We start from the raw sequence: 14,052 nt of genomic DNA, 5'->3' as shown, positions 1-14,052 counted from the left end.
TGAGGCTTGGAGGATCGCTTGAACCCGGGAGGCGGAGGTTGCAGTGAGCTGAGATCATGCCACTGCACTCCAGCCTGGTGACAGAGCAAGACTCCGTCTCAAAAAAAGTCTCACTCTAGTCCTCTTTATAATAGGTATTTTATTTTGAAATAAACAGATTTTTATGACATTTGGCTTTTTAAGATTCAGTGCTCTTTATTCATATTGTTTAAAGTATCAAAACTCTTTCTCTCTGATGGATAGCACTGAGAAGTAGCCAATGTAATAGGACTTCATTATATATTCAGTGTTATATCAGTCTAAAAATGAGGAAGTTATCACTTTATGGAGAAAACGTGTTTTCTTTAAGATCTTAGTAAAAACTCAACTTTGTTATGAAAAAAAAATCTGCCACACAATGGAACAAAGCAGAATAATACCAAAGCTTTAAAAATTGTAGCATTGATCTGTCCTTTGTGAGCTTGGAAAAACAAATTTTTTGATAAGTAGAAGATTACAAATAAAATGTGAATTCAGAGTGAGAGGTATTTTTGTATCCGTAAACTGCTGTTGTGTTAAGTGCTCAGAATTCATCTCTTGGCTGTGGTAGGTGCTGCTATTTAGCATTTCACTGATGGGAAGAAACTGAGGCATAGGGAGTCCTGAGGAGGCGAGTTAGGACTATGGATGGAATCAGTGGGCCCAGTTAGTGATTTGAAGTGACAACCAGTCTTTGCCTGCTTCCTAGCCGTCCAAACCAAGGTGTCTCCATCCTTCCCATCCTCTGCGCCAACTGGCCTTGTCAGATGCTTTTCCTCACTCTACTATCTCCTCCCTGCTGTCAGGTACTATTAGGTTCCAAGCATAATGGTTAAAAGAAGAAGAAACAAGAAAGAAAGAAGAAAAAGGGGAGGGCGGAAGAGGAGGAGTAGGAAAAGAAGAGTTCCTTTTTAGAGTTTCATTTTGAGTTGGCTGCACTGGATCATGTACTTCACACAATTCAAGTGGTAAGCAAACACATACTTCTATGAATGTTTGCTACGGGTTAAAAAAAATAGTGAGCAGCACTTTAAAAGACCACTTTTATCAGATTTACTGGAAGCCTTTCCAAACAATTAAATGAAATTAAGGTTTTTTTCCTGAAGAAGAACAAATCAACAAACACAAAGAATATAGTCTTAAGTCTTCGTGAAAGTCTTGATACATCTGGAAACTGAGTTGGGGCCTTGTGAATCTTCTCTTTGAGCATTCCTTGAGACATAGTATGATGAGATTTGGGAGCGCGTGTTGGGTTTTTTTGGTTTTCTTTTTCTTTGAGACCTAATCAACCCAGAAGAAAAACAATTATTACAGCTTTGTCAATATAAATGCCTTGTTAAAGTGAATCCTAACTCACTCTGAACCAAATTTATGACTACCTTCTGTTACTCCTCATAAGATACAACTTTCTCCTGTTTCTTCTGCTTAGGGACAGCAGCGTAAATGTGCTCATCAACATCAGCAGGAGTTTATTATTTTTGAGAACTTCCTATGACTTGAATAAATCCAGAAGAGGTCTGAAAGAGCTTCCAATATAAAATAGTTCTCTGTCACTCCATTTGTATTATATTCGTAGGCTCCTTAATCTTCCTTTATCTGGTGCATTCCCCAGTGTGTTGACCTTGAAGAATGTGTAATATGAATCCTATATTCTAGACCTGATGATGGAATTAAGGAGAAGTTAAATTGAGGACAGGACAGGAAGACTAGGAGTCATGCCCCTCACCTTCTAGCCATTAGAACATATGGGACTAAAGGGTGACTTTCGAACTTGAGCCATTTCTCTGGGGTTCTGACATACCTTTCTGCTACTACAGCTGCTTTCAGAGTTTCATTTTGAGCTGGCTACACTGAGTCATATTATGTTTTATATGACTCAAATGGTAAACAAAGGCATACTTACCTTTGTGGATATTAATGACTACAGGCATATCCAAAGTAGAGATTTTAGCAAAAACTGGGAAAGGAGCCACCAGCCCTATCCTGCATTCAATATTCATTAACCATGCAACCTGTATTTTTGTGGTCCTAATTTCATTTATTCTATTTTATCAATCCTGTAAATTCAGGCATACTTTAAAAACCAGGTGTACTAATATTTTTTTGGGAAATAGTCATTTTGGATTCCTTGGATGGATTTCCTATACTTTTATTTAATTTCTAATTTCTGTTTTGCTTTCTACTATTGCCAGTTGGTTTACTGTGTCTCCTATTAAGCCATATCCCCCTGTAATTACGCAGGGTAGACTCTGATGCTTGGTGCCAGATGGCCAGGTCCTCTAACTTGTGCCGAAAGAGAAATCCACTTCACTTACCAGGAAAACTCTTATCTACATTATCAGACTTTGCTATTACCCTAATTTATACCTTGAGAAAAGGGCATCAAATACCCACTAAGTGTTTTTTTCTTTTTCCCTTTAATTTTTGTAAATGCTTGGTAAATAGTGCTATTTTGTGTTTAAGTCCTGAATAACTTATATTATGTCAGCATATGTTTAGGATCATCCTAGAGAAGATCATCCAGCAGTACTTAAAACATACATATGTGTATTTATGTATGCAGATAGATTTGTTACATTTGAATTTACTGAGTCGATGTCCTATTTCTTTGTTTTATTCACTGATGAATACATTTTTAAGCTCTTCTGTTTCAGTATATGTGAGTCACACCATTCTCTTTATCAGCAACATAGTATTCTATGCAGTATTCATGTGCAGTCATAATTTATTTTATATTTATCTATAGATAGATATTTAGTTTAAATTTTCCCAAATTATTAGTATTTCTTTTTTTTTTTTTTTTTTTTTTTGGAGTCGGAGTTTCGCTCTTGTTACCCAGGCTGGAGTGCAATGGCGCGATCTCGGCTCACCGCAACCTCCGTCTCCTGGGTTCAGGCAATTCTCCTGCCTCAGCCTCCTGAGTAGCTGGGATTACAGGCATGCACCACTATGCCCAGCTAATTTTTGTATTTTTAGTAGAGACGGGGTTTCACCTTGTTGACCAGGATGGTCTCGATCTCTTGACCTTGTGATCCACCCACCTCAGCCTCCCAAAGTGCTGGGATTACAGGCGTGAGCCACCGCGCCCGGCTATTACTAATATTTCAAATGATATTGCAGTCAAGTTCTTTGGACATTTATTTTTATATTCTTAAGTGTTTCTTTAAGGGACAGTCCTACAGATGGCCTTTCTGATTCCAAGGACATGTATATTTATAATTTTGATAAACATTCATTGTCAGGTTTCTCCTCTGCTCATGCAAAAATACTGCATGTACACCCTTAATCATCCATGGGAGAATTTATTTCTTTTCCTTCTCCCCCAATACATGTTATTAGATATTATCAATCTTTTTAATTTATGCTAATCTTATGGATGAAAAAATTTATTTCTTGTTTTAATTTGTATATCCCTGATTAAGAGTGAAGCTGAGCAGAGTTTTCCTATTTTTTCTTAAAGCAGTGCTCTCCAGGAGGATTCAACAGCTGAAGGTAAAAACAAAAGCTTAAAAATGCTTTAAGAAACTATAGGAACATATATAATTACCTGGGGAGAAATTCATAAAGTAAAAGTTCACAGATTTTTTTAGCCATAACTGTTAAAAAAGTACACATGCAAAAAGCTTTAGAATACAGTTAAATACTGCCTCTTCACATGAGGAAGCCTTTGCTAAATAAGACAAACAAAACACTAATACTCAGAACATTATAAGGAGCTCCTACAAGTCAGTCAGAAAAAGAACTCAAGAGAAAAATGTGTAAATAAATTCTTTGAAGAGAAGGAATCCTGAATGTCTAGTAAATGAAAATGCTTAATCTGCTTGCTTTTTTTTTCTACCAGCAGTATGAAACAACTGTCTTATGTCGACCATAAAGATCTTTATTCTCTTAAACAATTATATAGATTATTTATTTAAACATTAATTAATTTATTTAAACATTAATTGATGGATACCTAGATTGTTGTCTATTTTTGTTATGGTAATTCTCCAGTATGTTTATTTGTATGCTTACCTGACTGCTTATTTGGATTAAATTCCTACTCGTTAATTTGCTAGGTCAAGCGACATACACATTTAAAATCTATTGTGTATTATAAAATACTCTCCAGAAAGAAGTTAATGAGAGTGGATCTCTCATCACAAACTACTAATACAGGCATTATCAGGTGTCGGTTTTTTGATTGCTGTTGTTGTTGTTTTGTTTTTGTTTTTATTTGAGACAGGATCGTACTCTGTTGCTCAGGCTGGAGTGCAGTGGCACAATCATGGCTCACTGCAGTCTCAACCTCCCAGGCTCAGGTGATCCTCCCACTTTATCCTTTTAGGTAGCTGCTACTATGGGGACTAAAGGTATGGCAGGCATCACCATGCCCAGCCAAAATTTTTTGAATTTTTTTGTGGAGATGGGGTTTCGCCATGTTGTCTAGGCTGATCTCGAACTACTGGGCTCGAGCGATCTGCTCACCTCGGCCTTCCAAAGTGCTGGGATTACAGGCCCGTTGTCAATTTTTTTAGTCTTAGCCTATCTGATGGGTGAAAATTTCTACCTTATTTGAAAACATTTGTTTCCTTTGTTATTGGTAACATTTAGTATCTTTTAATGTTTGTATTTTTAAATGTTTGTATGCCATTTGCTTTTGTTTATTGTTTTGTTTAGTAATTTTCATTTATTAATTGCTTATTCTATCATCCACTGATTTTTCTATTGGTACCTGTATTGAATATGTGAACTCTTTGTATATTAATGGTATCCCTTTTCTTTCACTGTCACCTATGTTACAATTTCATCTTTGTCACTTAACTTTTCCTGGTGTTCTTTGACAAAAGTTTTGTGTGGTCATGTATGTCAGCCTTATGTTTTTTAGTTTTAGTGTCTTATTGTTATTACTGTTGATATACAATAGGATAGTTAATGCACATCCTTCAGTATGCATTATTTTGCTACTTGGAATCTTTATTTCTAGAAAAATATAGAAAATTGATTAAATATGCCACAAGGATAACAATTGTCAGTGTCATGTAAGTTTGAATATGCAGTTACTGTAACTTGTTTTACTTATCACGTTTTATTTGCCAGTTTTTTAGACATTAATATTTCTACATCAATTTAATCATCCCTTCATTATTTTGTTATTTATGTCACTTAAGATCTGTGTTTTCACTGTTCGATCATTGTTTTATCTGCAGATTGTATTCTCTTCACAATGAAGAATTATGTCTCCTTGTTTAGGTCTATCATGGCACTACTTACCTGATAATAACCACTTTTGATGATGGCTGCAGTGGTGGGACCCTAGAAATAGATGCATAAGTCCTGGCAGGTTACATAGCTCCTACAAACTGATTGTAGATCCTAAGAGCAACCGACTTTTTATTATCCTTTCACCAGACTTGACCATTATATTTAAAAGAGAGAATAGCACAGTGTTGCTATGGAATGGATCTACTATGCGTATTCTCACTGCTTTAAAAATCACTGATCATATAAAAAGAGAAGAATGCACTAGCTTAGTGTTTGATCTTGACCACATAGATCTAACGTCATGATCAATTGCTTTCAGCATTTTCTTTGAAATCACATAAGGTTCATATGTGCCAGATTTCATAAGGATCACATGATAAGGTCAAGAAATACAAATTCCAAGGCAGAATTTATATACCCACTTCACATATGACAGTAATACTAAATAACCATATGTTGAATATAATACACTGTATGTAAATGCTATTCTTGAAAGGAATCCAATCAATAAAACCTAAAATAAATAATACTTTAATAACACATTTCAAATAGACTGAAAATGGAATAGATGGACTCTATGGCAAGAACATCCCTATAAAACTGACATTTAGAGGCCATTAAAACACGGAGAGTAAAACAATCATGAAACTAAAGAAAAACTGAATATTTAGAAGTTTTTTAAAAGCCTACTACGTTGTATGCCAAGATACAGCAGTCGTTTTTATTTAAAGAGCTATTTCAATAAAAACTGTGGATTTCTAAGTATTAAAAAGCAGATTAAGTTTGCCTTAACCAATACCCAAAAATACTGTTTTAAAAATATACAATATTACCCAGAACATTTTTAAAACACATAGCATTAAACAAAAAAAAAGTCAAAACCGAAAAAACTCATTTTCATTATAATTGGAACTATTAACAGACTGACCAATTTTATCATTAAAGAAGAAGGTTATAGGAAAGCTACTGAAGTTAACTTCAAAGGCCTAGCAGTAAAAAGTGATTGTAATATCAATAACACTCTGAAACAGGTCAAATAGCCCCTAAGTAGTACTTATGTACTCTATCTTTGAACATGTATATGCCTTTTCTTAAAGCTGACAAGATTGCCCTTTTTAAATTTGTTTTTAATACCACATTTTTTAAAAATCCAACTATTAAACTGTTGGCAGCTCAGAGTACAGAAACTTTACCTTCCCTCCTTCATGACATGAATTAAGATTTGAACATTTCTTTTCCTCTTTGTCATAGTTTTGGAAAACATGGTTTTGTCATTCCATGTTGTACAGTGATAGTTTATCTTTTTCGTCATAAATGCTTGTTTACTGTATGTGTACAAATGAAACAATAAAGCTTACATACAATTATTTAACTAGTTTTTTTCTCATTGATTAACTCAAAGTCGTAATCAAAATGAGATGTTTGTCATGTAGTTGATGTTTTTAATTTTAATTTTGTCACCTTAGATCCTGGGAAGACTCTGCCTGAAGCCCTTGATTATTGCACTGTTTGGCTACAGACAGTGCCTGGAGAAATAGACAGCAAAAGTGGTATTCCACCTTCCCTTATAACGCTACAGATTAAAGACTTTCTGAATGGACCAGGTAAGAAAGTCATAAAATGTGTGTACATTTTTTTCATGTGAATATATTAATGTGTATATAGGATCTGTTAGTAATCTTGACATTCCATGCAAAAAATGAATACTTCATTTTTTCCCAGAAGTGTATGCTTTTCAGTCTGCCCATTTTAGAGATCAAAAGGCATATATAAATATGCATTAAAAATTACCTTCAGTCTGATATGAAGGTAGTTGTCAATTAAAGAATAGTTGAAGCCAAGCCATCATTCTCAGCAAACTGACACAAGAACAGAAAACCAAACACTGCATGTTCTCACTCATAGGTCGGTGTTGAACAATGAGAACACATGGACACAGGGAGGGGAACATTACACAGTTGGGCAGTGGGGAGCTAGGGAAGGGATAGCAGGAGGTGGGGAGTTTGGGGAGGGATAACATCGGGAGAAATGCCTGATGTAGGTGACGGGGGAATGGAGGCAGCAAACCACCATGGCATGTGTGTACCTATGCAACAATCCTGCCAGTTCTGCACATGTACCCCAGAATTTAAATAATAATAATAATAATAATAAAGAATAGTTGAAACCAAAGCACCAATATTTTATTTCTACCTTTTCTATTAATTAACTGTTTGATCTTAGGTGTTGATCTAATTTTCTGTAATTCAGTTTTCTTACCTGTATATGAAGAGGACAGACTGGATGAATAAATGGATAGGAAACATGATATATAGATACATAAGATAGTATACTATAGATATATTAGATTTGATAGTTAAATGTACCTGTTTCACATGCTTAGCAAAGTGCTTGAGACGTAGTAATTACCCAGTTTTAGATAGATACAGTTATCAAAATGTTTTGAGAGCTAATTATGTCTCAGGCACTATACATTTTAGTTTGCACTATAGTTTAGTTATCCCTATTTTATGAATAAGGAAACTAAGACTAAAAAAGTGAAGTGAATTGCCTGAGGTCATAGTGACAGAGGAGCCATTCAAACCTGTCTTTATGACTCCAAAGACTAGATTTTAACTTCTGTACTATACTAATTTGGGCATAACTAAAGATTTTCCCTTTCTTCTTCAATCTTCCTCCTCTGTCTTTTCTTCTTTCATCTCATGTTCTTCCCCTTCTGTTATTTCTCCCTCGCCTACGTGTAGTCTTAGCTATTTATTTAATAGGAATTATTACATTTCACATTTTGTTTTGTGACTTTATACTTGCAGTGCTTCAGAATGTTACCCATGAAATGAGTATTAGTTTCTTCATTAAGATTTTTATTTCATTATATTTTTTGTTTACTTATTTTTTTTTTGAGACAGTCCTGCTGTATTACCCAGGCTGAAGTACAGTGGTGCAATCATAGCTCACTTGGGCTCCAGCAATTCTCCTGCTTCAGCCTCCCAAGTAGCTGGGACTATAGGTGTGTGCCACCATGCCCAGCTAGTTTTGTTTGTTTGTTTTGTTTTTTTGTAGTAGAGGATGAGGTCTTATGGCATTTAACGTGACTCAGTAGTAGAAATGTGATTTTTTTTTTATTTTTTTTATTGCATTTTAGGTTTTGGGGTACATGTGATGAACATGCAAGATTGTTGCATAGGTACACACATGGCAGTGTGGTTTGCTGCCTTCCGTCCCCTCACCTGTATCTGTCATTTCTCCCCATGCTATCTCTTCCCACCTCCCCACCCCCCCGCCCCTCCCCCATTTGCCCCCAACGGACCCCAGTGTGTAGTGCTCCCCTCCCTGCGTCCATGTGTTCTCATTGTTCAACACCCGCCTATGAGTGAGAATATACGGTGTTTGATTTTCTGCTCTTGTGTCAGTTTGCTGAGAATGAAAATGTGATTTTTAAAGTAGTTGTACCTTTGTGTTTCTTAAGATACTTTTCAAAGTTGGGAATTAAATGTATACAATTTCTGATTTTATGTCCATGCTATAATAGTGATAATATATTAGGAGAGTTAAACTTTTAAGTAAATGAATTGTTATTTTACAGCAGCACTTCTCAAACTTGATTCTGCATTTGAAGCTTCTCTGGGGAGTTTGTTAAAAGGCAAATGGTGACTTAATAGTTCTAGAAGGGAGGGCTTGAAAGTCATGTCTAAGAAGCTCCCAGATGAAGTAGATGCTGTTGGCCTGGGACTGTACTTTATGTAGCAAGTTTTATATGACTCTTATCAAAATTATCTTTAAAAATCATATATATGACTTATCATATATGATTTTTGTTTTTTACTATCAGTCTTTGAGAGCCAAACTGCAGTAATTTTGGGGCACAGGACAGGGAAATGATAACAAAGAAAGATGAGTGGTTTTTAGAATGGTGCTTTGATTATGGAAAATCAAGTATAATGTCCAATGAATGATTTAAATTTTTCAAAGTCTAAAACATTTTAAACAAAAGTACTTTTATAATTTTTTTTTCTGAGGGAAGATTAGTTTAAATGATAAATCAGCTGTGTGTGACTTCCGCTAAAACACTAACCTAACAGCCTTGAACTGCTTCAGAATTTACTAGCTTAGACAAAAATTTTCTTACTGTAAGTAATTTGTGATTTAGAGTAGATAATTAGATGTTATTTCATAGAGTAATTATATTATCTCACTATACAGCCAGATTGGCATGCTACTTACACTAATTTAGGTATCGAAGGCCGTAGCAGATAGTGAGAATTGTATACCACTAATTAAATGGGAATAACAGGACACATTAAAACAGCTTTTGCCACATGAATGTATCATTTTATAGATTTTGACAACTCAAGGAAATCATATTTTTTCCAGTTCTTAGGTAATAGGAGGAATACTAAGAGGAGTATCATTTATGTTGCGATTGGGCAAACAAATTTCAGCTTTATAATGTGCTTCAATAACATTCCCTTTCCTTAAAAAGTAAAGCATTACAAAAAATAATAATAAAAGCACTACAGGTAATACTTTTAGTTTTTAGGTAATGTCATTGTGTTATCATTAGGAATATTTAGCTACTTTTATATTTTAATCTGTATGGATATATATTTAAGTATCATTCCAGAGAATGTCTGGAACTGTATTAGTAATTTTCATCTATTTTTTTCTTGTTCTTTAATGAAGGGTATCGTAACAATGAAAGTTATGACCCTGAATTAGCCAGGCATGGTGGTATGTGACTGTAGTCCTAGCTACTCAGAGAGCTGAGGTGGGAGGATTGCTGGAGCCCAGGAGGTCAAGGCTCCAGCGAGCTATGATCATGCTACTCACTCAAATCTGGGCAACAGAGTAAGAACCTGACTCAAAAAATAAATAAATTTACAATCCTGAAAGGTAGAAGGAATATTGATTATAAATGTCTAACCATAAGCTTTCTTCAAAAAGATGTGAACTTCACAGCTTTTGAAATTTTAACCTTTCATATTTATGCTGCTGGGATTATTTTCTCTGAACAACGTGATACAAATGCTGTTCTTTAGCATTTGTTTTTAGAAAAATAATTTAAGAGTTCTTGAGTTTTCCCTTATTTCCTCTATTAAGGTTTCCCCATTTGCTCTATTAAGGTTCACTTAATGATACCTTAATAGAGCAACTAGTGTGTCCCAACTTCTACATCAGAAACTCTTTCAAAGCTCTCCCAACCCCCAACCTTTTCCCCTTGTACATATTAGCAAGGTCAGTGGCTTGGAGAAACCTGGAAAACAGCAGCTACCAGAAACCCACTGGAATAATATCTCCAGCAGGTGATAGATTAGTTGGAACAAATTGGAACCATTGCAGTTCAGCAATCCTGGTTTCTTTCAAGCTGTTTTTAAAATGTCGTCATTTTAATACACAATCTAAACCCTGCGGAACAGTCCACAGCAGGTTAATTTGAATCATATGATGTGTCACTGCCCTCAGCTGACATGAGCTCTATTCCATGTGTGAAGCCATAATAAATCCATTCTCAACCGAGGAAAATTCCCCGTGAGAAGGTGAACTAATCCAGGACTCACACTGGCATGCTAGCCCTCCATAATTGAAAGCAGGGCCACCTGTTCCCAGCACAGCTAGCCTATAGAAAAAAATTAGCATTAGATCAGATACTTCTTATATTGAAAAATCAATCACACTTCTTGCAAATTCAAATTCAGCTGTGAAGTGTTTGGTATGACATCATACAGAAATGTAGGAATGTGCCTACTTTATCCCATTTTAAAAGTTTTGTTAACCATAGGATTTCTTCACTTTGAAATGCGATTTTATTTTTTAATTTAATGAGAAGTGACACGTGAGAAGAAGAACTGGAAAGGGTGCAGATTTTTCTAATTAACTCTAGGTTATTTGCAAAAACATTTGAGCTCCCTGGTATTTTTTTCATTGTTCTTTCACAAATTTTTGAGCCACTGTGATTGTAGCCATGAAGTGACATTTAAATGACAACAGAGAACAAAATTGCCAAATTGGGAAAACATTCCCAAGTCATTTATGTTTTATTATAAATTAATGCTTAGCATGCCACATTCATCATATAATTTAAATAACATGGTTATATCAAACACAAAATAATGAATGCAATTTCACATTTCTTTGAGTTTAGTATACACAGTGTCTGTATTTGAAATGCATAGCCACTGATCTTTTTCTCCTAATAGAATCACTTCTTTAGTCTCACCCTGTTTAGCTCAATCATTAATTTACCTATCTAGTTTTTACTGTTTCTGATTTCATTCTGGTTTTTGATTGGTTTCATCTCTGGCTTTGATTTTGATTCAAAAGATCTGTTGACTTGAACAGGTTATAATCCTGTTTTGAATACAGTTTTCTCCTTGTATTTTATGAATTAATGTAACTGTTTTATAGATTACAATGATTTTCATTTCTACCTTAAAATAATTCCTAAACATCCTTAAACAATTGCATTTCCACAAACCGCTTTGATTTGAATGAAAATGTGTACTTAAATGCTGAAAAACAGTAAAAGACTTCTTAGGTACAGTAACACACCATTTGAATAGGTTTGTTTATATGAATATAAAGTAGAAATTTTAAGTTGTTTACCCCAAATATATGTATTTTTTAAGTGTTTTTACCTTCCTTGGTTAACCCTGCTTTTATATTATTACTGAATTTGTTACCCAGTGGGGATTAATTCAGACATGTCTTGAAGGTAACTGATTCAGGAGGATTAAGACACCTGGAAAAGATTAATCAAATAGTCTCTTGATTCTTCTGGAGTAGAAAATGAATAATAAATAATACGTTTTTTAATCTTTAAATTTTTTTTCAATCGCAAATTTCAAATAGATTTTTAGTTGCCTAGTTCAAGTTTATTGAAGTCTAATTGACAAATAAAAATTATAGACATTTAAGGTGTATGATGTGATGTTTGATAAATGTGTCATTGAGAAATGATTAACCTAGTCAAACTAATTATCATATTTATCACCTCACATAGTTACAACTTTTTAGTTGTGGTGAGAACCCATAAGATCTCTCTTAGCAAATTTTAAGTATATAATACAGTAGTATTTATTAAATGTAGTCATGATGCTGTAGATTAGATCTCCAGGTCTTATATGTGCTGCATAACTGAAACTTTGTACCTGTTCACCAACCTCTTCATATTTTCCCCTCCCACAGCCCCTGGCAATGAACATTCTAATGTCTCCTTTTATAAGTTTGATGTTTTTAGATTCCACATATAAATAAAATCATGCAGTTTCTATTTCTGTCTAGTTTATTGCATTTAGCATAATGTCTTCCAAGTTCATCCATGTTGTCTCAAATGGCAGGATTTCCATCTTTTTAAGGGTGAATAGTATTCTTTTGTGAATATGTACCACATTTTGTCCTCAATTCATCCACTGATGAATGCTTAGGTTGATTCTGTATCTTGACTATTATGAATTGTGGCTCAGTCAACATAGGAGTGCAAATATATCTCTTTGGCGTACTGATTTCATTTCATTTCCTTTGGGTGTATACCCATTAGTGGGATTCCTGGATCATATGGTAGTTATATTTTTAATTTATTGAGGAATCTCTGTGCTGTTTTTCCATAATGGCTGTACCAGTCTACATTCCCACCAACAATGTGCAAGGATTTCCTTTTCTCCACATCCTTGCCAACACTTGTTATCTTTTGTCTTTTTGGTAATAGCCATTCTAGCAGGAAAGGTGGTGTTTTGTGGTTTTGATTTGTATTTCTCTGATGGTTAGTTATATTGAACATTTTTTCATTTACCTGTTGGCTATTTGTATGTTCTCTTTTAAGAAATGTTTAAAGACATTTCTTAAAAGAGAACATTTGAGCTCCCTGGTATTTTTTTCATTATTCTTTCACAAATTTTTGAGCCACTGTTATTGTAGTCATGAAATGACATTTAAATGACAACAAAGAACAAAAATGCCAAATTGGGAAAGCATTCCCAAGTCATTTATGTTTTATTATAAATCAAGGCTTAGCATGCTACATTCATTATGTAATTTAAATAACATGGTTATATCAAACACAAGACAATGAATGCTATTTGAGTTGTTTGAATTTCTTATATATTTTACACATTAACCTCTTTTATAGTTTACAAATGTTTTCTCCCTTTCTGTAGCTTGTCTCTTCATTCTATTGATTGTTTTTTTTCCTAGTCAGAAGTTTTTTGGCTTGTTTTAATCTTATTTTTGCTTTTGTTGCCAGAGCTTTTCAGATAATATCCAGAAAATCACTGTGCAGACCAGGATCAGAGAGCTTTTCCCCTGTTTTCTTCTAGTAGTTTCATAGTTTTTTTGTTCTTAATACATTTAAGTCTTCAATCTGTTTTGAGGTGTGTGGGTTTGTTTATGTTTTTTGTTTTTTGAGAGACAAAGTCTCACTCTGTTATCTAGGCTGGAGTGCAGTGGTGTGGCCAAGGCTCACTGTGGCTCCAGACTCCTAGTGTCAAGGGATCCTCCTGCCTCAGCCATGCAAGTTTAGTTGACTTTTGTACATGGTGAGAGATAAGTATCTATTTTCATTCTTCTGCATGGACTATCTATCTTTCCCAACAGCATTTACTGGAGAGACCATCCTTTCCCCATTTTGTGTTCTTGGCACCTTTGCTGAAAACTAATTAGCTAATACATGGATTCCTTTCTGGTTTCTCTATTCTGTTCCATTGGTTTATATGTCTATTTTTATGCCAGTACCATGCTGTTTTGGTTATAGATTTATAGTATATTTTTTTAAGTCAGACAGTGTGATGCTTCTAGCTT

General features: G+C 34.5%; 1 protein-coding gene across 9 annotated transcripts in view; it reads left to right on the top strand.

Moving 5' to 3' along the window:
• Positions 1-14,052, top strand: part of VPS13B (vacuolar protein sorting 13 homolog B) — an 805,060-nt gene that overhangs the window by 607,131 nt on the left and 183,877 nt on the right. For all 9 annotated transcript variants that reach the window (XM_074386816.1, XM_074386811.1, XM_074386814.1 and 6 more), the window contains one exon: positions 6,729-6,866. In XM_074386816.1, the coding sequence (XP_074242917.1) occupies positions 6,729-6,866 (138 nt within the window). The remainder of the gene's footprint in view (positions 1-6,728; positions 6,867-14,052) is intronic.

Source organism: Saimiri boliviensis, chromosome 15, assembly GCF_048565385.1.
Source record: "Saimiri boliviensis isolate mSaiBol1 chromosome 15, mSaiBol1.pri, whole genome shotgun sequence".
Taxonomy (NCBI): domain Eukaryota; kingdom Metazoa; phylum Chordata; class Mammalia; order Primates; family Cebidae; genus Saimiri; species Saimiri boliviensis.
Note: the sequence above shows the minus strand (reverse complement) of the source record. Positions and strands in the feature narration are given on the sequence as shown.